The sequence below is a fragment of the Mytilus galloprovincialis genome, chromosome 5, assembly GCF_965363235.1.
Source record: "Mytilus galloprovincialis chromosome 5, xbMytGall1.hap1.1, whole genome shotgun sequence".
Classification (NCBI taxonomy): domain Eukaryota; kingdom Metazoa; phylum Mollusca; class Bivalvia; order Mytilida; family Mytilidae; genus Mytilus; species Mytilus galloprovincialis.
The window spans coordinates 33,482,174-33,506,424 of record NC_134842.1 but is presented as its reverse complement, the minus strand read 5'-3'; the positions used below and the strand labels follow the sequence as shown (position 1 = coordinate 33,506,424).

Below are 24,251 nucleotides of genomic sequence, written 5' to 3'. Positions count from 1 at the left end.
ACATAATGTTTGAATGTTAATAAGAAAATAAAAGCTCTTATAAAATTTTAAACTTTTATCACAAAATTAAAATTCAATTCAATTGACAATTTACTGATTAATTAGAGAAACTATATACATTTGTTAGTGAACATCAACACCACAGAATGAGACAAATAACCAGTCTGATAGATCAAATTAATAAATCACAAAATATAAAATTGAAAAATAATTTATTTTTAATGAAATTGTTCATAACTTCTTTTCTCCTTTAAATTTTAATGGAACAAATACATATAAACGACATCAAATTCTCTTAATGACAAAAAAACTTTAAGTTATTATAGGAACACCACTGATGGACAGGCACACGAACAGAATCTTGAAAATCACTAGAATTTGACAAATTAAATGTTTATTTACAAACTATTTGACAAATTAATTAATATTTAAGTTTTTCCCCAACATAAACTGTTGAATCTGAAGTTAACAAATATTGTTCTTGCATCCACCCCTGGTATTTTAAGCAATCATGTGGTCAATAACAGTCTGCAATTTTCATTTACATACCCAAAAAAGAAAATAACATCAAGTCCTTGGTTGAACTTCTATTGTTGGGACTTTTTTTAAACCAATCATAAAAATGTACACTTTTGAAAAAATCATAAAGAATACATCAGATTCTGAAATAACAAATTAATCAACAGAAGAACAAAAAATACACAACATTGTTCACAGACACAATAAAAAGACAGACTCAACACTTAATATTATATAGTATGAAAATATGTTTGTGCAAACAAATATCAAACTTAACAATAGAGGTTAATACAACATTTATGGTATCTATCAGTAATGACCTGCAAAAGTTTAAAACTAAATATATAGTTGGTGTCAAACAAACAAAATCTCTACAGCAATATAATTCACAAATGGTCTAGATTCTACATAAAAAGTACGTCAAAAACACAAAATATAATAATTCAAAATAAATAGTTTCAACACAGTTGACTTAGAACTAATGTGAGTTTTATTACTGGCTGAACTTATATTAAAATCAATTAATGTTACATAATTGTATTCAAATACAGATTAAGGGTTAACTGCTAAAAATAAAGATAGAACAAATACAGAATTATTTATCAAAAAAGACAAGAGTGCACACCCTGAAATGTCTCGCCTTCTTTACTAATCATTGATATTATGTTGATAGTCCTAAATATAAAGCTTTATTACAACTGTCACATAAACTTAACATTAACCCAGAAAACTAAAAATTTACCAATTAACCATGAAATGAGGTCAAGGTCAGATGAACCATGTCAGGCAGACATGTACAGCTAACAATTCTTCCATACAACAAATATAGTTGACCTATTGCTTATTGTTTAAGAAAAACAGAGTAAAACATAAAAACTTAACACTGAGCAATGAACCGTGAAAATTAGGTCACGGTCAAATTAAATCTGAGCGACTGACATATAGATCATAAAATATTTCCATACACCAAATATAGTTGTCTTATTGCATATAGTGTTAGATAATAAGACCAAAACTCAAAAACTTAACTTTGACCACTGAACCATGAAAATGAGGTCAAGGTCAGACACCTACCTGCAAGACATGTACACCTTACAATCATTCTATACACCAAATATAGTAGACCTATTGCATACAGTATATGAAAAACAGACAAAAACACAAAAACTTAACTATAACCACTGAACCATGAAAATGAGGTCAAGGTCAGATGACACCTGCCAGTTGGACATGTACACCTTACACTCCTTTTATACACCAAATATACTAGAAACTACCTTGACCAAAAACTTTAACCTGAAGCAGGAAAGACAGGCGAAAAGACAGCCAAATGAACTGACGCATAGACCAACCAGATGCTCTGCAGGGCGCAGCTTTATACAACCACAGAGTTCGAACCCTGAACAGTTGGGGCAAGTATGGACACAACATTCAAGCTGGATACCACTCTGAATTTGGATTTTGATTAAATAGTTGACACAGCATAGGTTTCTGACACAGAATGAATGTGGTCTAATTTTTTTGCTTTTGACTGGCTATTGCTTATAGTATCTGAGATATGGACTTAACCACCAAAACTTAACCTTGTTCACTGATCCCTGAAATGAGGTCGAAGTCAAGTAAAAACTGTCTGAAGGGCATGAGGACCTTGCAAGGTATGCACATACCAAATATAGTTATCCTATCACTTATAATAAGAGAGAATTTGTCATTACAACAAATCTTCACTTTTTTTCCAAGTAGTCACTGAACCATGAAAATGACGTCAAGGACATTTGACATGTGACTGACGGAAACTTTGTAACATGAGGCATCTACATACAAAGTATGAAGCATCCAGGTCTTCTACGTTCTAGAATATAAAGTTTTTAAGAAGTTAGCCATAGCCGCCGCCGGTTCACTATCCCTATGTCGAGCTTTCTACAAAAGTTGCAGGCTCGACAATAACTATAAATGTTTTGATACTTCAGTCTGCAATAGTTACATCCTTTTGCATAACATCACATATAAAGAAAGAATTGACTATAGCATATCTTTTCACTGTTTTTTTTTAATTAGAAGTACAAATATATGCATTTGATTCCAAATTACATGTGCTTCTACAGTAAGAACAAGTGTAATTTCTACTAATTTCATGAATTTTTACTTTTGAAAAATCCTCGTCACATAAAATATTCAAATATACATGTATAATACTGTTTATAAATAAAGGCAACAGTAGTATACCAGTGTTCAAAAGTCATAAATTGGTTGAGAGAAAACAACTCAAGGTTACAAACTGAGGGAAACATATCAACTGTAAGAGGAAAACAAAGGAACACCAGAAACACTGAAGTGCCACAAAAACAAATGCCAACATACATTATTTTTTATTAAAGCTTCACCAGCACAACCATTCTAAAAACAGCAAAATGACAATAGTTCCAAACTTGTTCAATAAATGACACACCTGTCTGTAACTGGTTTTGTAGAAATAAACTTTAACAAAGTTTGACATTGAAATGAATAATAATTTAATTTTGGATGTAACGCATCTTCTGATTGGCTGACGTCATTTTGTTTATCAACCCATAGACATAATTTTGTCATGTGACCGTGACGTCATCAACGCTTTTTCATGATTTTCTCGGGTTTAAAAAGAATTAAGAATTAAATTATAAGAAATGACTGTAATGTTTTGATCTGCCTATTCGAAATAAGAAAAAAAATATGGTGCACACTTTAAATAACCTGCTACGCGGGTTATTCAGTGTGCACCATATTTTTTATGTTATTTCCTCATAGAAAAAAAAAATATTACAGTCATTCCTTTTAAATACATCCAAGAACAATCTAAACATGGAAATTATTGAGTAGACAAGATGCTAGATTAATTGCCAATTATATGAATTTTCAATTAGGCATTTCATTAAGGGGCTCTACCCGTTATGTTATCCTTCTAAATAGTACTGTCTGAGTTAAGGAATTATTTCATAAGGTATGAAAAAAATACATAGGAAAAGTACCAGTCAACATAAAAAATAATGAAACCCTTTATCCAAGGTAGTTATAACATTGAAAAGTTACAATAAAAATATATGTATTTATACAATTAATAAGTGTACTCATTTCAGGAATCACTCACTCAATATATAATTATAAATTTTCACAGAAAAAAAGAATCATTGTCAAAAACCTTGCATTTATTTCTTAACATGACATAACCTAAAACCATATATCTAAAATCAACTAGCATAATAAGGTTGTGGCATGGAATAGCCAGAGGCTGGATACTGTCCTGCGCTAGAACTGTACGCAGGGTAAGGTGCAAGTCCTGGAGATCGAATATCATTGTTATATGAAGAGCTTATCTGTCCTCTATTCCTAGTCGGTGAATGCTCCCGCACAAGTTCATTCATTTTTTGTGATTTTATTTGTCGTAAGTGTGACATAGTTCGAGATGAAATGTAGGTTTCTAAAAAATTGTCAAGACCAACCTTTCCTTCACAAAAGTTATCAGCTAATTTCTACAATGAGATAATGAAATATATATACATTGTATGTACAGAAAATATGTACAGAAAATATTTATAACAAAACAAAATTCTTTACATGAAATCTATGCAAAAAATAGCAAGACAACAAATACAAAGTACAGTTACTACAGTATGGCTTTTTGAAATATGTAAAAAAAAACAAACATAAAAGTCATCAATTCTTCAGAGGTTTCAGTTAATATTTTCTATAAATGTTATCTCGACAGTCAAATTAAAGACAATTTGTGAATTTTTGTTAAATAAAAAGTTACATCTGAATCTTATTTTCTTTTAACATTACAACATAAAACTTCCTTGTATAACCATAATAATTTAAAATAAAATTAGAACACCACCTTAAACCCTCTACCCCACCCCTCTTTGTACATATACACAAATTCAGCAATTTTTCCATCTATAAAGGGAGATAACTCAAGAACACTAAAGTGACGCCAACCAAATTCAAACTCGATAAGTTTTCATTGGTAATAGGAATTGTGTATAAGTATCATAACATTTGGTTTAGACAAACGAAAGTTAAAGAAAAGAAACATATTTTAGGATGTACAAACAGACAAAGGTAAACTTAGTGTCCTTTGCCTTAAAAGGCTCAAGTATTACATGTATCAGGCCTAAAACAAAATATTGTTTGTTTCCCCAATCCCGACTGACCCTGCAAAAATGGTTCTTCTTATAAAATTTTATTGTCAAAACTAAGTCAAATATTATTTTATTCATTTCTGATTTTCAGGCTTGCTGGATCGTCCGATAATGTTCAAGCTTTTTGGAAAAATAAAATTATTTACCTACCTACCCACACCTGACTCGGCAGGGTCGGGATTGGGGAAACAAACAATATATTAATCTAGGCCTCATAGTTCTGTTAACATTGGTTTTCAGTTTGTCCCACATTAATACTTTATTTGGCCTTTATAACTTTTTTGGAATTGAGTGTCATTGATGAATCTTTTGTAGAAGAAACGCGCTTCTGGCATGAATACAAAAATTAATCCTGGTATCTATGATGAGTTTATTTACAACCACTTGGTCAATGCCACTGCTGGTGGACTTTTAATTGCCTGAGGGTATCACCAGCCCAGTAGTCAGCACTTCTGTGCTGACATGAATTATCACTGATATGGTCATATTTATAAATAAACTGTTTACAAAACTTTTGAATTTTTGAAATACTAAGGCTTTTCTTCCTCAGGAATAGATAACCTTAGCTGTAGTTGGCAAACATTTTAGGATTTTGGTCCTCAATGCTCTTCAACTTTGTACTTTATTTGACATTTTATTTTTTTGGATTTGAGCATCAATGATGAGTCTTTATAGATGAAACGCGCATCTTGCGTAAATACAAAATTTAAATGATTATTATCTATGATGAGTTTAATTAAAAATGAAAAGTAAAAACCAAGGTCTGAACTTGAATTTGCATGAAAAAAAACCCAATTTTACAGTATCAGATGGCTTTTGGTTGTCACCAATATGATATTTGAAGGATTATAGAATAAAAATGCCTACTTCACTGTCTTCTTCAGATTTGGCTGCTTCTGTCTGCAACATAACACTCATTACATCTAACGAAATCTCTCCTCTTTTAGCATCTGAAAAAGTTATAGTTTTATTGTAGTGTTTTCTTAATTATCCACAATTATATATCTGTATAGTGCTCCTTTACTTTTCACTACAATCAGTAGAAAAAATCTGTCAGGTATCCCGACAGCTTAAAACTTACGGAATGTGATTATTTAAATAAAGTTGCTACAGAAAATGAACATGAAAGTTGTGATGTGCTGAGCCATTGATATGAACTATCACATCATGCTCCTTGCATGGTTCACACAATATGTATGGTATAAATAATTTCAATAATTCAATGTGTACACAAATGATTGGTCAAAATAAGAATACAATAAAATTGAGAAAGGAACTCGGGAATGTGCCAAAGCGACAACTACCCGACCGTAGAGCAGACAACAGCCGAAGGCCACCAATGGGTCTTCAATGTAGCTAGAAACTCCCGCACCCGTAGGCGTCCAATGTATAGAAGATGAAAAAGAATAAGAATAAGGAGATGTGATATGATTGCCAATTAGTGAAATATTTGCCAGAATTTGTCCAGAAACCCAAAATACATGGATGTATGCAACTAAGCTTTCAAGTTGTTTCAACAATGAAAAAAAAACGCTATATAATAGAAATATGGCCCTACCATATTCACCATATTTTAGAGTAGTTCACCCAACTTCATATTTCAAAATCACTACCAAGTGAATATTTGACTTAATTATCATGTGTATTACTATATAATAATTAAGGGCTGTTTCATTTAAATACTGCTAATTACCAAGTCTGGATTTATCTGTAGCAAGTTCTGTTTTTAGCTTGTTAGCCTCCTCATACAGTGTTGCCACCTTTGATCTCATGTCATATAATTTTGGTTCTATCGACAGATTATATTCAGCCATGCTTTTGTTTTTTACTATCGTCATTTCTTTATCCGTTTGTAACCGTTTAACCTACAAAATACAATGATTTTAAAACTCATTACATTGATAGAGTTCCAGTTAAGAAAACTTAAAACATTTAAGACAATAACTTATAATAACAAATGTTTCTACTTAACATAGAATTCTGATTGATGGAAAAAAAGATGTATCACTGCAAACAACTAAACTGTTAACAGATTTCTTTTCAAAAAGTAATCTCATTTTATAGACTTATTAATATCTATTTTCTAAGCATTATATACCTGTTTGCACTCACAAAAAAACAACATTGCTGTATGCAATTTCAGTCAAAATCATGGAGCAAGAGTTAGTTTGACTTCTTATAAAGACAGGTCCATGATCCATGAAATTCAGTAATCATTTTAAAATCCTTAAAATTAAGCTTATTAATCTAAATTGCCCTTTTCTTTTATTAAAACTTTAATGATAAGATGATGCTGTTTTTTCAGAACCTCTAAAAGTTCTGACTTGTAAAAGCCAGAAAAAAGAGTCAATTGTCTGATATAAAATATTCATTAGTGAACACTATTTCTGTCTTTCATTTTTTCTAGGTATGGTCGGTGAAACAGATGAACAATGCAGTGAAATTATTCTTCTTTGCATAATATATCATTTAAAACATAACTGTTTTTGTTGTTTTACCTGATTTAAATCAGTAATTAATCCAATCATCTTGTCCTCATCTTCTAACAATTGCTGAAGTTCTTCTTTACTACAGTTTTTGATAAGACCTTCAACTTCCTGATCATTTGGTGTAAGTTTTGGTGCTTGTATCTGCATATCTGTATCACTATAATTATTGTACATATCGACACAACATCAGGATCTGTGTAAATACCGAAAATACATGTATTACTATATATAATTTACTGGAAAAGTAGGAAGATGGTATAGTATAAATTTAAGTATACTGTTTTATACATGGTACAGTACTACCTGTGACATTATCTTATTCATGGTGGCCATAAAAATTATGTCCACCATGGTGGCCCTTTATGTCCATCATTATACCCCCTGTTGCTTAATTAATACACAAGGTATTAATCAAAAACTAGTCAAGGATAAAGGGAAATCTTGACTGCATTGAACTGTTAAAATTATATAACTTACAGGTCATGTGTCTCAGGTAAAATATACATGTATGTGTTTGTGAAATTTAATTACTGTGATTATGACAAGAAAATTCAAAAATAAAATAATATAACTAGTTGAATAAATAGCTATTTTTTTTAATTTGACTCATGACTATTTGTTTTGACATAATACCATTTTAATCAATTTAAATTATGTTTTACATGTACTTTATGGTAAGTGAAGAATAAATGAATATCATCTTCTAATATAATGCAAACTTTCCCAATGCCTGTCTTTTTCTATTGAAAAGTTGTTTCTCAAATTAATTTTCTTAAATCAAAGAAATTGATAATATTTGTATTGTCATATAGTATTTAGTTTGTGACAAAATACAAACAAACAAACAAAAAAACAATTATAATGCAAAGAAATAACAATTCTATAAGAAATTAAAACACATGGATTTTTTTTAGCTTTCTGCCCTCAGTTCTAATAATGACTATTTTATAAGGGAGCCAATATTTTCAACATATTCATGTAATAGAGGTTTAGCATTTCTTTCACTTTTTGTTCTTGGGTAAGAGACAATATTATGAGAAGGTAAACAATTTTCAAATAGATTATCCCAAGTTGTTATGTTAATTTTACAATTAAGGAAGGAGTGGTCTTCATTGTCCAGCAAGTGGCACAGTTTACATATTCTATCTTTTCTAGGAATTTTATATATATATTGTCCACTATTTTCTATTTCTAAATTATGACCACTAACTCTATATGTGATACATTTGAGTATACAGTTTTTACCAAAGTTACCAGTCCAGCACTTCAAACAATATAAAAGTACACAGAAAAAAATGATTTAATTAATAGACCATAAAAGTGTAACCATCTATATAAGTGTATTTTGTCAAATTTTGGCTTTTAACTGACAGATATTAGCCAAACTGAAGATGTCATATTTAATAAGTTCACATTTGTTTCAAAAAGGCAAAGCAAGACAGTTTTTTTCTTCGAATATTTTTTTGGAAAATAAGTCTCTTCAACATGTCCATTATGTTAACTCCTATTTTCAGATTTAAAAAAAAAGATAGACAAAAATAGTTTTTTCCTATTAAAACCGTATAATGATATTTGTAGTTTTCCTGAATAATAATAGATGATATAAAAATTTATTATAAGAGGATTGATATTGTCTGATCATTAACATTTTATTCTGTTAAGAAACAGGCTTGCTTAAAATTATTTCCTTCATGGTTTCTTTAACTAGAGGCTCTAAAGAGCCTGTGTCGCTCACCTTGGTCTTTGTGAATATTAAACAAAGGAAGCCTATGGATTCATGACAAAATTGTGTTTTGGTGATGGTGATGTGTTTGTACATCTTACTTTACTAAACAGTCTTGCTGCTTACAATTATCTCTATCTATAATGAACTTGGCCCAGTAGTTTCAGTGGAAAATGTTAATAAAAATTTACAAATTTTATGAAAATTGTTAAAAATTGACTATAAAGGACAATAACTCCTTAGGGGGTCAATTGACCATTTCGGTCATGTTGACTTATTTGTAAATCTTACTTTGCTGAACATTATTGCTGTTTACAGTTTATCTCTATCTATGATAGTATTCAAGATAATAACCAAAAACAGCAAAATTTCCTTAAAATTACCGATTCAGGGGCAGCAACCCAACAACGAGTTGTCTGATTCATCTGAAAAATTTAGGGCAGATAGATCTTGACCCGATAAACAATTTTTACCATTGTCAGATTTGCTCTAAATGCTTTGGTTTTTGAGTTATAAGCCAAACTGCATTTTACCCCTATGTTCTATTTTTAGCCGTGGCGGCCATCTTGATTTGATGGCCAGGTCACAGGACACATTTTTTAAACTAGATACCCCAAAGATGATTGTGGCCAAGTTTGGATTAATTTGGCCTAGTAGTTTCAGAGGAGAAGATTTTTGTAAACGATAACTAAGATTTACGAAAAATGGTTAAAAATTAACTATAAAGGGCAATAACTCCTGAAGGGGTCAACTGACCATTTCGGGCATGTTGACTTATTTGTAAATCTTACTTTGCTGAACATTATTGCTGTTTACAGTTTATCTCTATCTATAACATGTATAATAATATTTAAGATAATAACCAAAAACAGCAAAATTTCCTTAAAATTACCAATTCAGGGGCAGCAAACCAACAACAGGTTGTCCTATTCATCTGAAAATTTCAGGGCAGATAGATCTTGACCTGATAAACAATTTTACCCATTGTCAGATTTGCCCTAAATGCTTTGGTTTTTGAGTTATAAGCCAAAAACTGCATTTTACCCCTATGTTCTATTTTTAGCCGTAGCGGCCATCTTGATTTGATGGCCGGGTCACCAAACACATTTTTTAAACTACATACCCCAAAGATGATTGTGGCCAAGTTTGGATTAATTTGGCCTAGTAGTTTCAGAGGAGAAGATTTTTGTAAAAGATAACTAAGATTTACAAAAAATGGTTAAAAATTAACTATAAAGGGCAATAACTCCTAAAGGGGTCAACTGACCATTTCGGTCGTGCTGACTTATTTGTAAATCTTACTTTGCTGAACATTATTGCTGTTTACAGTTTATCTCTATGTATGATAATATTCAAGATAATAACAAAAAACAGCAAAATTTCCTTAAAATTACCAATTCAGGGGCAGCAACCCAACAACGGGTTGCCCAATTCATCTGAAAATTTCAGGACAGATAGATCTTGACCTGATAAACAATTTGACCCCGTCAGATTTGCTCTAAATGCTTTGGTTTTTGAGATAAGCCAAAAACTGCATTTTACCCCTATGTTCTATTTTTAGCCATGGCGGCCATCTTGGTTAGTTGGCCAGGTCACCGGACACATTTTTTAAACTAGATACCCCAATGATGATTGTGGCCAAGTTTGGTTTAATTTGGCCCAGTAGTTTCAGAGGAGAAGATTTTTGTAAAAGTTAACAACGACGGACGCAGGACGACGACGGACGACGACGGACGCCGGACGCAAAGTGATGGGAAAAGCTCACTCGGCCCTTCGGGCCAGGTGAGCTAAAAATATCATTTGCTTTATTATTTACACATTGCCTCACATTCTAATTAAGAAAAAATTCACACACCTAATTAAATGGGCATTTAAAAAGTCAGAATGTGAATATATATGTTCAAACTCTTTTAGGTCATTTTTTAGTAGCAATAAACAAAAAAACTATGTCAATTGAACATGCTTTGATACTATATATGCCCTTGAATTTTTACTAGATAACATTTTTATTCGCTTTGGGGATTCCGTATATCGTCAGATTATTGGAATTCCAATGGGGACTAACTGTGCACCACTTATTGCGGACCTGTTTTTGTATTGCTATGAGTTACAATTTATGACAAAAATAAGCAAAGACCCATCGAAACAACATCTGATAAACAAATTTAATAATACTTTTAGATATTTGGATGATATTTTGGCTCTCAATAATAACGACTTCAGTATGTATATTGAAGAAATTTATCCTGTTGAACTTACTTTAAATAAAGCTAATACTAACAATGACCACTGCCCTTTCCTCGATCTTGATATCTATATCATTAACGGAAAGCTGAATACTAAAATTTATGATAAAAGAGATGATTTTTCATTTCCTATCGTTAATTATCCATTTTTAGATGGTGACGTTCCCTTGTCACCATCTTACGGTGTTTATATATCTCAACTTGTACGATTCGCTCGTGTATGTAACAATGTTTTAGATTTTAACGAGAGAAATTTATGTATTACTGAAAAATTATTACACCAGGGTTTTCGATATCACAAACTAGTCAAAACATTTACTAAATTTTATCATCGGTATAAGGACATCATTCGTAAATATGGCTCAACATGCAGACTTCTTATACGTTCAGGTATTTCACATCCAATTTTTTATGGAAATATTCTTTATAAAGCACAAAGGTGTCAGTATTCACCTCAAAAACTAACAAAACCTTTGAATAGACTTATTAAGAAGGGATATAGTTACGATACTGTTGTCAGGTCATTAAAGATTGCATATTTTGGCATTAATATTGATTCACTTATAGGGTCTTTGCATCGGAACTAAACACATTTATTCAAAAACCAGTTGTTGGCATGACACGGGTTATGATCTTCTCATATATGTTATAATGGTATGATACTAAACCCCTAACGGGAAGGATTGTGCCTGATGTTCATATGATGAAATCATAATCTTTCAGTCAGTTTAATTGAAGTCTGGAGCTGGCATGTCAGTTAACTGCTAGTAGTCTGTTGTTATTTATGTATTATTGTCATTTTGTTTATTTTCTTTGGTTACATCTTCTGACACCAGACTCGGACTTCTCTTGAACTGAATTTTAATGTGTGTATTGTTATGCGTTTACTTTTCTACATTGGCTAGAGGTATAGGGGGAGGGTTGAGATCTCACAAACATGTTTAACCCCGCCGCATTTTTGCGCCTGTCCCAAGTCAGGAGCCTCTGGCCTTTGTTAGTCTTGTATTATTTTTAATTTTAGTTTCTTGTGTACAATTTGGAAATTAGTATGGCGTTCATTATCACTGAACTAGCATATATTTGTTTAGGGGCCAGCTGAAGGACGCCTCCGGGTGCGGGAATTTCTCGCTACATTGAAGACCTGTTGGTGACCTTCTGCTGTTGTTTTTTTCTATGGTCGGGTTGTTGTCTCTTTGGCATATTCCCCATTTCCATTCTCAATTTTATTAGTTATTATTAATGATAATTCATTAAATAATGCAAATAAACAATTAAATACAATGAACATCATGTACATTAATTTTTTTTTTTTTTACTTTTAAACAAAATTAATTAAAGTCTGTTGTCTTTCAAATGCTAGTCAATAACTTTATCTTTGACATTTTTGTCTTTTTGCTTCTCAAGATTCTTACTAAGAAGACATTAAAAGAAAAAGAAACAACATCATACAAAAATGAATAAAAACAAATAAAAAAATAAATTTGAATAAATTCAAAAGACAGAAAAATCAAAAATAATATTAATTAACAAAGACTAAAACAATGTCTTATTCTACATTTTCAAAAAAAGGTGAAATGTCAATTTTGAAAGATACCTAAGTTCCCTGTACAGGTAAATTTTAAAGAAACATACAAGTTGAAAACTTCAACCCTGATTGATTACAACAGGTAACATTATTATCAACCTATGTTTTATGACCTCAATAAATGGCCAACATCTCAAGATTGAATACCCCAATAAATGGCCACCATGCAAGAGGGTGGACATAATTAAGAGAATGTCACAGGCTGTACTGTACATGTACATGTATATGTATATCATATGAAAAAGGTATCAGGTCCGTTCGCGCCCAATATACTTTCGCACCCTACACGTTCGCACCTCGCACGTTCGCACCCAAGGTCCGTTCGCACTCTACACGTTCGCGCCCAATTTTAATTCAAATTCCAGTTGAATAATTGGAAAATCATCATTGTTGTTTTTAATTGCTTTCGTGTAAATACTGAATGTATTTATTAGCTTGGTATGAGTAAAATATTGAAGATTATAAATGAAAAACACAAAAGATAATTGTTTTTAACAGCTTGGTGCCTTAGATCTGAAACAATGAAACAATAAAATATAGCAATACACTATTATAACCAAAACATGATAAAATTTATTCAAGACTCAAAAAAAAAAACGTAGTCAGAATCTCACTTCATTTTGAAACAAGTCAATGAAACAAAGTTATAGTAATACACTAACCAAAACATGATAAAGAGTTATTCAACACAAAATAAAACGTTGACAGAATCCCATTTTATTTAGAAAGGAATATTTTTTTTTTTAACAATACACTATCCAAAACATGATTAAGATTTATTCAACACAAAAAAATGCTGTATCACTTTATTTTGAGACAATGAAAACAATACAACTTATAAGAATACTACTTGATTACAAAGTTGAAATTGGGCGCGAACATGTAGGGTGCGAACGGACTTTGGGTGCGAACATGTAGGGTGCGAAAGTGAAAGGGGGCGAACATGAGTGGGTGCGAACGTGAATGGGCGCGAACGGACCCGGATTCATCATATGACAATGTATGACACCAAAGTGACCAAACTTCTTGCACATTACACATACTGACAAATGAAATTTATAAAACTTTAGATCAAAACTTAAATGAGCTGTTTTATAAAACATTGGGTGACTTGATGTGTTATTTGCTAATTAGTATTTTTTTGTCCTTGCCAGCAAAAGTTTGGAATAGGATCCCCAGTCAAATTCCCATGTGAAAGTTCCTTTATTTTTTAGGAAAATTATTTAAGGCCAGGGACTTAAATTCATAGTATTTTCAGAAGGTATTCATTAAACTTTAATTTCTATGAAGTTTTGTGCGATTCTCAGAGGTATATGGTCATCATGGTGGACGATTTTCTGAGTAAATCGATAAATGTCATTCTTGGTTTTAACTTGGAATCAATCATGAATAAAATTACCCTATTAGTACTCAAAACAGTATTTCTCTCTTAAATGCTGGTCATGACTCATGACCTTTCAAAAAGTATTCCTGAAATTATCAAGAGGGGTATACATATTCTAAAATACTAAATAGCAATTGACATCATACAACAATCACTTCTCCAAACACATATCGCTATTCCCTGCTGACCCAAGAATCTGCCCTGCTTAAACTTATTGCTATTTGTCTGCCCTTTACTGGACATCACAGGTTCCCATAAAATGTTCACCTCATAATGAAAAAATGTCTGACGCCACAATGGAAAAGTAATTATTGTATGATGTCAATAGTTCAAGTGGGACAGATTCTCTGGTCAGCTAGGAATAGCAACAAGGTGTATTGACTTCATACAATAATCACTTGTCCATTATGGTGTCAGATATTTTGTATTATGACATCAAAATTTTACGGGAATCTATGTGATGTCCAGTAATGGTGGACTAATATAGCGATGAGGTGTATTGTGGCGTCAGATATTTTCTATGACATCAAAATTGTACGGGAACTTTTGTAATGTCCAGTAATGGTGGACAATAAAGGTGTATTTATGACAGTCTGACAGAACACGAGTCTTACTCTTGAACAAAGTTTAACAAAAAGGATGACACTAGTGCAACTGTCATGTAACACTAACACAACATGTGAAACACTGGAAAATCAGCTTGATTGAAAAACTCTTATATAAAATCAAAACACAGATTAGATAAACCATTCTTTTCTTACGTGAGAGATTAAATTTAAGTCAAAATATTTTGGTAACACTTCAGAGAACTTCCTGGATGTGACGTCAGACTATGATAAATAAGATACAAAAAGACCGCTGAATCCGATCCGATTATTTCGCAATCCTATCTGTTGAGATTCTTTTGAGACGTTTCGGACAAAAACCTGTACGGTCATATATCATTTCGGCCATTTACCGCTTCAGCCTATTATTTAAATCTTCCAAAAAAAATAAATTTGTCTATATTCGTGAATTTATTCAATAAAAAATATTTTATTGGCGATTTCGCGGCCGAAAACTAGGTAAACCCATTAATTTTTCTCAATAGATGGCGCTAAAGTCTTAACCGGAAACATAGGATAACTTTGCTCATAAAGTGTCTACTTTATGTAATTCACCTGCTAAAATGATAATTTCTCGAGTACAGAACATAAGACTTTTTCAGAGATTAGCATGTCTAACAACCAGTCGAGTGAGCCCGGTATATCCCAGAATTTATTCTGGTCAAGTGCGGACCATATCGGGAGAGGTCAGCCAAGAACAACAGATTTCGCCAACATATTACTATGATGTACTTGGTGTAAACCCAAGAGCAAACGAAAAGGACATTAATAATGCGTATTATAAACTTGTAAAAAAGTATCACCCTACTGTCAACCCCACTGCAGATGCAATCACTAAGTTTCAAGAAATTTGCAGGGCTTATGATGTTTTGAGTATAGCAGATAAAAGAAAAGTGTATGATGATTACCTTGGACTTAAAAAGTTTGAGGCAGATGACCCACAGGAAAAACATTCGCCCGATCTTCAAGACAAAGTAAACAGTGCAGAATATCGAAGGAAACTGTTAAAAGGAGAAGAATATGAAATGTATAAAGAAAAAATGCAGGAGAAACAAAAAGAAAGGAAAAGCCATAGAGGAATGTTTCATTTGACACTTATTATGTTGGGGTCTTTCGTCTTATTTTTATGGATTACACCTGCTGCACGACGTAAAAAGGCAACATAAGTGCATTTTAGTCAACATTGATATTTATGTATCATAGATTCTTTATGCTTTCTCATGTTTGTATTGTACTGTCAAACAAAAAATGTTTAATGTTACAATTATAAAAATGTACATATGTACATTTATAAGAACTTCTGAAATGATGGTGTAAGTGAAATTATTTGTGAACCTAATCATGTTATTGTTAATTCACAATTCATCTTAGCTAACAGAATTTTTTTTTAATTGAAACTTACTTTACTGATAAAGGCACTCTGACTGTAAGCAACTTTGTTTGTTTATGCATATATACATGTACATTTTTTATATGAATATAGCTGTGGTATGAAAAATAAATTACTTGATGTAACAATGAAATGTATGATGCAATTACTTTGTTTTGCATTACATGTCATAATAATGTGTATGGCTCCACAAACTACATACATTGTACATGTACACATCATCGTGACATGTACCACAAACATGATGGAATAGGAATACATTTTTTAATGTTCAAATTAAAACTAAAAATGAAATGCTAAAAAATAAATATATAATATAAGATGTTTTGGGTGGCTTTGAAGGGTGGATACAGAAAAAAATGGGATATAAGACAAGTTCATAGTATAAGATGTAATCTTAATCATGTTAGATAATTTAATTTTCATTAAATTTAATAGAAAACATATTATATACTGCATTGGAAACTCATCTGTGTCTGCATCAGGGGACTTTAGGTTTGCACACTGTCTGTCTGTCTGTCCATCCATCTGTCGGGCAAATAAATTTTCCTCAATTTTTCGTTCTTGAAGATATTGATTTGATATTTGGTATATAGTTTTATGATGGCAAGTTTATAGATCAAGGTCAAATTTTATTCCGGTTTGATGATTTGGTCTAGAGTTATGGACCATATCTAATGTTCTAACCTAAAATCTAGATGTATGTTAAACCACATTTTTGTACAAAGGGAGATAACTCATTTTTTTAAAGATTTTTATGACATTCTTCGGTAAATTGTTTGAAGAATTTTTTGAAGGTTTGTTTGTTATTTTGTATAAACTAGTTTTCTGAATGCTATATTATAACATATATAAAAAAAAATTTGTGAAGTGAAATCCTTAAATTAGATAATAATCTATTAAGGCCATACCAATTTGATTCCTTGTTCGACGGACCCGCCCGCACCTATTTTTTTCAAAACAGAATTTTTTTATTTTTTTAATATTCCCGCTTCCCGCATCCGGAAATGTAATCATGTCCATTTCCTGCACCGTTTTTTTTTGTAAATATTATAAAAAGATATCAACATTTGTTTTTAAAATCACAGTCTAACCTGTATATAACGATTTTAAACATAAAAGCACCCCACCACACTTTGTAAATATCTGTGAGAATATTTGTTTCAGCATGAAACCTATTTATCCAAAGCGGGAGTGCTCCGATATAAATTTATAACAGCGGAAATACCTGTAAAGAACAAAAAATTGGTTACTTTAAATTTCCCCCTTACTTATATTCCCTATCAAAAAATGTTCGCAGTTAGAATAAAGTACAAAGAACTTCTGAAGGATTTGCCTTCAAATGCAATTATAATGTATGCTGGCGAAACAAAACTATCCATAGCCGCTGCATGTTTATGCACCTGTCCTGATTGATTGAGGGGCCTGTCGTTCAGCAGTTGTCGTTTGTTTATGTTGTTCATTGGTATTTTCCCGTTTGGATATACATGATATATAAATTAGATCGTTGGTTTTCCTGTTCGAATTGTGTATGCTAATAATTTTGGGGTCCTTTATAGCCTGCTGTTTGGTCTGCATCAAAGCCCTGTGTAAAAGGCCGTACTTTGACCTGTGTTTGTTATTATCAGGTTGAGAACAACCCTCCCTCAGACAAGGGGTCATTTTACTGATGTAGAAAAGAAAGAAGAGAAATACCAAGAATTTGTATAGTTCTTCTATACAAATACTTTGAAAACTTAAAATTTTGTACTCAAAAAGAGGAGAGTTACATCATATTTTAAACAACTTTTTCTAAAAGAGGGGTCCACTTATTTTGAATAATATTATAAACTGTTAAAGTAAATGTGTTAACATGGTTAAAGTCCAGGAATATTACAAAATTCTTGGACATGTTTTGACCATTTAATACCAGATAGATATATAGTTCTTTGAGAAAATATGAGCCCTTTTGTACAAACAAATATATTATAACTTATATTGATCCCTCATAAAACATGTAAAAGGGATACTTATAACATTAAGGGGTTGTCCCGAAACTGATTATGACTTGGATGGAGAATTGTCTCATTGTCAGTCACACATACATAGACCAGATTTAATTATTTCTTGGTAAACAGGGAAAAAATACTTCAGAAATTAAAGAAATGTCAAAGTACAAGTGATAAATCAAGCTTTAATATTGTCAAAACCTACTATTTTATGTTTACAAAAAAAAAAAAATAATCGCTCACCTTTACTTTTCAAGCTTCGCCTCAAAAATTTGCAAATTAAATATTTTTTTATTAAAATTTTCAAATCGCTCGCTCGCCCCAAATTTTGGAGTCCAAAAGTCTGTAGAACAAGAAATTAAATTGGTGTGGCCTAAGGTATATATATTTCATAACTGTGTGTAGATAAAAGTTGTTGACATTTTATAGATTAGTTACAAATCTGTATTAGTTTGTGACTAATGAAAGAAAAAATATTTGGAACTATTAATCATATTTGATTATAATTTGAAAATAGATTTGTATTACATCATACATGTATCTAATTTTGGAGAAATATTATTCATATCTAATGTTAAGAGTGTTTTCCACTTTTTTTTTCATCACGCTTGAAGATATTGATCTATAACTGGTATATAGTTTTATCATGACAAGTTACAGATCAATTTCCAATTTTTGTTTCATTCTGATAATTTTGTGCAGAGTTATGGTCCTTGGACTTAAAAATTCACTCATATATTAATCAAGTTTTCCACAGTGTTTTTAGTCCTGCTTGCAGATATTGACTTGATATTTTCTTTTTGTTTACACCATCACAAGTTATAGGAAAAATTAGTATTTTGTTCCAGTATAATTAATTTTTACCGGGAAGGGGACTATGTATTGCATTGCCATGCAGTACTCTCAGAATGCTTGTTGAAATAAGATTTTGCAGTACTCTCAGAATGCTTGTTGAAATAAGATTTTGCAGTACTCTCAGAATGCTTGTTGAAATAAGATTTTGCAGTACTCTCAGAATGCTTGTTGAAATAAGATTTTGCAGTACTCTCAGAATGCTTGTTGAAATAAGATTTTGCAGTACTCTCAGAATGCTTGTTGAAACAAGATTTGTGATCAGCTGTCAACAACACAACATACTATAACCAATGATTTTTTTCTGTTTTCAAATGTAAATTAAAGTGCTTTAATAAATCAATAAAGACAGCAAATTAAAGTTAATACAAGCCTAAATCTACAACACAAAAATTACATCAACTTACAATGCTAACTAAACAGACTAAGTGAAGTCCATATATGTTACACATGTTACACAGACAAGTTTCTACATATTAATGTGTCACAGTTTTTTGTTAATTTTTCAGTTCTTTGACTGCGTTCTTTTTGTGTCACAAACCTATGCTATTCAATCTAAGTTCTAACACAATCCAAATTCAGAGCTGTTTTGTTGTGTCTTTACTTGCTCAACTGTTCAGGGTTCGACCTCTGCAGGAAAATCCAGTTTGCTGTCACTATGACAGCCCCTTGTTTGTAATTCAGGAAGGTTGGCATGCAGTTCCTGTTGAATGTACTGCTGATGAAATATTAAATTTAAAGGTACAATACTCTCACTACACACACCCGACACAAAGTTGAACATCATCAAGAAAAGAATGTTGAAAGAGAAAGAAAAAGAAAAACAATATTGAATCCAACAAATTGTGTATGCATGCACAGAATCTGACTTGGAATTTGGATTGATTAAACAATGCTTGAGTTTGATAAAGAAAGGAACTTGCCATTAGTAGTTAGAAAGCAGTAGCCATATAGAAATTGAAAAAAATACAAGTTATACAAGTATCCAACAAAGTCCCAACAAAAATAAAAGATAGTTGACAAACCCTAAAATAAGGTGTAGTGAGACAAGTTTACAGTTCTATCAAAGAGGAGCGTAAAGGGAGGGTATATATTATAGCAGACATATAATACATGTATGGGAGGGTTGAGATCTCACAAACATGTTTAACCCCGCCGCATTTTTGCGCCTGTCCCAAGTCAGGAGCCTCTGGCCTTTGTTAGTCTTGTATTATTTTAATTTTAGTTTCTTGTGTACAATTTGGAAATTAGTATGGCGTTCATTATCACTGGACTAGTATATATTTGTTTAGGGGCCAGCTGAAGGACGCCTCCGGGTGCGGGAATTTCTCGCTACATTGAAGACCTGTTGGTGACCCTCTGCTGTTGTTTTTTATTTGGTCGGGTTGTTGTCTCTTTGACACATTCCCCATTTCCATTCTCAATTTTATGATATGTCTCTGATTATAGTATATATATACGGAAGAACGCGAAATAAAATTGCCATTTCACGATGAACGAACAATAAAAAGATTTTTGCACGTTGATCTTTTACCGATTTCACGAAACATAACGAATAACGAACTTATTTCACGGCTGCACATGAAAGAAAAATGGCAAAACAGGTTACACGAAAATAACCCTTTACCACCTCTTCAAAAAACACCATGCTACCATTGAAAGATCTACGCAATTTATTATTTAAACAATGTTTGCCTGCTTTCAATCTACTATAAAACAGAGCTTCCATTAACAACAGCCTGTACTTTTAATACAACATTTGTCAAGACACGATATAATGTAAAAGTTAATAGTTTAGGACTGCCAAAAGTTTATATAATAGTTTTGAACTGCCAAAAAGAGTTGCTAGTGCTGCCAACTATAGTCTACTTGGTATAGAACCAATACAGTCAACTGTGGACCGACTGCTACTCACATTTTTGGAAGCATAATTCAAGACAATACCAGCATAGAATACAGAATTATAGAAAGGCAACTTATAATGTCAAAACAAAATGCTAATACGTTCATTAGTAGATCTAGATTAGAAACTGCTTTATTAAAATACAAACTACCAAAAGCTCAGCAACTGCTATTAGTCAAACCAACCGTAGTCTAGAGAAAAATGGAAAACAACTGTCAAGTGTGCCATTCAGCAATATTGGGCAGAGAAATGGGAGATAGAAAAACCTGAAAAATCTACAATGAAATACATTAACATTAAAAAAAGGCCAATTGGAAATTCTCACAAAATATGGAAATTCATGCACCTCAAATAATACATTAGAAGTCAAAAAAGTAAAAAATAAAAGCAAAGCTTATAACTAGGATTTATCCACTTCAAGTAGACCGAGCCAAGTTTAGCAGATATGTGGAGCAGGATATGTGCCTATTATGTAATTCAGCTACAGAAGATACAGAACACTTTATGCTAGAATGCAATGCACTGAAAACCGAAAGAGATAAACATTTAACAACACTAAAATCATATGTGAAAAACAATATAGGCAACAAGATATTCGAAAAAAATATGGATGAAGGACAAATGGTGCAGTTTATTCTGGACTCATGATCTGAAAAGATCAAGCAAATAGTTAACATCAAAATATCAGAGACATTAAGAATATCACCCTGTTGTGCAAGAGTTAAATTTATCTATATGAACTATATCAGTCTATCAAGTGAAAGTAGGAGTTTCTTGGTTTATGGTGTTACTGTACAGGTATTATTATTTTAAAAGTTTAAATGTACAACTGTAAATAATATACATATTTAATACTAACCTAAATAAATTCCATTGGGAGTGACCCTTACAAAGGGTGAACCTACCAGACAGGTAGCAGGTAATATCTGATGATTTAGTCTGGATAGTAACCCTTGACTAAAGCGAAGATGAAAGTCATTTTGAACGCTCAAGTTAGATTGGCTAGATCACAGCGCCGACGATGATTTGATTATACAAATTAAAAAAATAAAAATATTCAAAATATTATACGTCTTATCTGTCCCTTCAAATACAATTTGCATTGCACAATGCTATGTACAGAGTATAAAATCTACACCGAAAAATGACAGCAGCCAATATTAGAAAAATAAAAAAACATGAATAATGTAATAACAAATACATTACTTTATCAACAGCCTGCAGTCTTTGAAAAGGGTTTATTTTTATCTTAGTGGAATCATTTTCCTTCTTTGTACTATTAGGCTTCCTTTGTTATTTCAAATATCCAGATAAAACGAGGAACAAAGCCAACGGTTAAGTATTTGCGGCCGTTATTATATTACATGTAAATGAAGCTGTCTTTTCTTCTTCATCTTCTATTTAAAATTGAGAATGGAAATGGTAAATGTGTCAAAGAGACAGCAACCCGACCAAAGAGCAGAAAACAGCCTAAGGTCAGCAATTGGTCTTCAACATCGCGAGAAAATCCGAGAGCAGGAAGCGGTCTTCAGCTGGTCCCTAAAGAAAAGAAATGTACTAGTTCCATGAAAATGGATGTTAAACTACATTGCACATAATCTCATTGTTGTGCACCAAGTATAAAATCTATATGGAAAATGGCAGCAACAAATATTAGAAAGAACACAAAAAAAAACTGAATAATACAGGAACAGAATTATTAAACTTTATCAACTGCATTCAGTCTTTGAAAAAGGTTTATTTTTTTAACATTGAAAAAAGGTTTTTATTTTAAACGTATTTTCCTTCTATGTCCTTTTATGCTTCTTTTGTTATTTTAAACACAGACACTCGTCTCAGAAAAAATATCCTATATACCTTTATATATAACATAAAGGTATATATAAAAAAAAAATCTGAGAAGAGTGCCTGTCACGATTTCAAATATTCAAATAAAAACCTGATTGGTCGAGTATTAAAAAAATTCGTAAGGGTTCCACGGAACCCAGTGTCTCGCCTACTTTTGCTGTTAATCGCAGACTCAACAAAAATGAGGACACACATCAATAAAAATTTCCCTCTCGATACTGTCTTTTGATTGAAAGAAGCTTCCAAGTTTGGTAAAAAATCCAGGATAGTTTATGAATCTAATAAATGTTTTATAAACTTTAACTGCAGACTGTATGTAATGTTAACTGGAAGAAAAACTAAGTCCATTTATAAGTAAAATACGGAAAAGTGGAAATTTATTTTTACAAAATTTTCTTCTTGATACTATCTTATGATCATAAACAAGCTTCTGTCCAAGTTTGGTACAAATCAAGGATAGTTTATGAAAGTTATTAAAATTTTAAAAACTTTAACCACAGAGTGAATGTAATGTTTCCTCGCAGAAAAACTAAATCCATTTATAAGTAAAATACGGAAAAGTGGAAATTTATTTTTACAAAATTTTCTTCTTGATACTATCTTATGATCAGAAACAAGCTTCTGTCCAAGTTTGGTACAAATCAAGGATAGTTTATGAAAGTTATTAAAATTTTAAAAACTTTAACCACAGAGTGAATGTAATGTTTCCTCGCAGAAAAACTAAGTCCATTTATAAGTAAAATACGGAAAAAATGGAATTTTATTTTTACAAAATTTAATTCTGGATACTTTCTTATGATCATAAACAAGCTTCTGTCCAAGTTTGGTAGAAATTCAGTATAGTTTAAGAAAGTTATTAAAATTTCAAAAACTTTAACCACAGAGTGAATATTTGTGGACGACGCCGACGACGACGGAATGTAGAATCGCTTAGTCTCGCTTTTTCGACTAAAGTCGAAGGCTCGACAAAAATAGTTAAACCTGCAGCTCATAACATTATATGTTAAGGAAGCACATGTCTTTTCTGTACCTTAAATCACTATTTAAAATTGAGAATGGAAATTGTGAATGTTTCAAAGCCTGACAACAACCCGATTAAAGAGAAGAAAAAAAAAGTTAAAGGTAAACTATTTTTGGTGTATGGAAAAATTGGGAGGAGCTCATGTTTGAATAATAGGGTTTATTTGACCATGACCTCTATATTCTTTTTTGCATAAGTCAATGTTAGGTTTTCAAGGTTATGTCTCTTTCTCACGTACCATATACAAAAGGTCAACTATATTTGGTGTAAATATATATATGTAATGATTCAATTGCATTGTGTTCAGTTTGTCTAGCGTTATCATCTGGCCTTGACATCATATCCATGGTCAATTGGCAAAATGTACAAGTTTTGTATAAATAAGGTATATTTTTTTTTAATCTATCAACAATTGGTTTCGAGTGAACTTGTCAGTCTGGCAGGGTTCATCAGACCATGACCTTATTTGCATGAATCCTTGATCATGTTGTTAATGGTAAGTTTTTCACATTTTTGCCTATTA

At 31.7% G+C, this 24,251-nt stretch overlaps 1 protein-coding gene across 2 annotated transcripts; it reads right to left on the bottom strand.

The window, feature by feature from the left end:
* Positions 1-3,683: 3,683 nt before the first annotated feature.
* On the bottom strand, positions 3,684-14,956 carry LOC143075656 (vacuolar protein sorting-associated protein 37B-like). Of its 2 annotated transcripts, none has more exons than XM_076251168.1 (5): positions 14,869-14,956; positions 7,193-7,376; positions 6,388-6,559; positions 5,562-5,644; positions 3,684-4,025 (listed from the first exon to the last, which is right to left on the bottom strand). In XM_076251168.1, exons 2-5 carry the CDS (start codon positions 7,355-7,357, stop codon positions 3,744-3,746), a joined length of 702 nt encoding a protein of 233 aa, XP_076107283.1. In that variant the 5' UTR covers positions 7,358-7,376; positions 14,869-14,956; the 3' UTR covers positions 3,684-3,743. The 2 variants fall into 2 exon arrangements, with proteins under 2 accessions (XP_076107283.1, XP_076107281.1); XM_076251166.1 differs by having other exon boundaries at positions 14,883-14,952.
* Positions 14,957-24,251: the final 9,295 nt, after the last annotated feature.

Excerpts from the sequence above, each read along its gene's own strand:
- LOC143075656 (XM_076251168.1), bottom strand. The coding sequence starts at position 7,357 with ATGTACAATAATTATAGTGATACAGATATGCAGATACAAGCACCAAAA. Across the intron at positions 5,645-6,387 it reads TACAGATAAATCCAGACTTG|ATGCTAAAAGAGGAGAGATT; the intron begins GTAATTAGCAGT and ends TAACTTTTTCAG. Across the intron at positions 4,026-5,561 it reads AATCTGAAGAAGACAGTGAA|AAATTAGCTGATAACTTTTG; the intron begins GTAGGCATTTTT and ends ATCTCATTGTAG.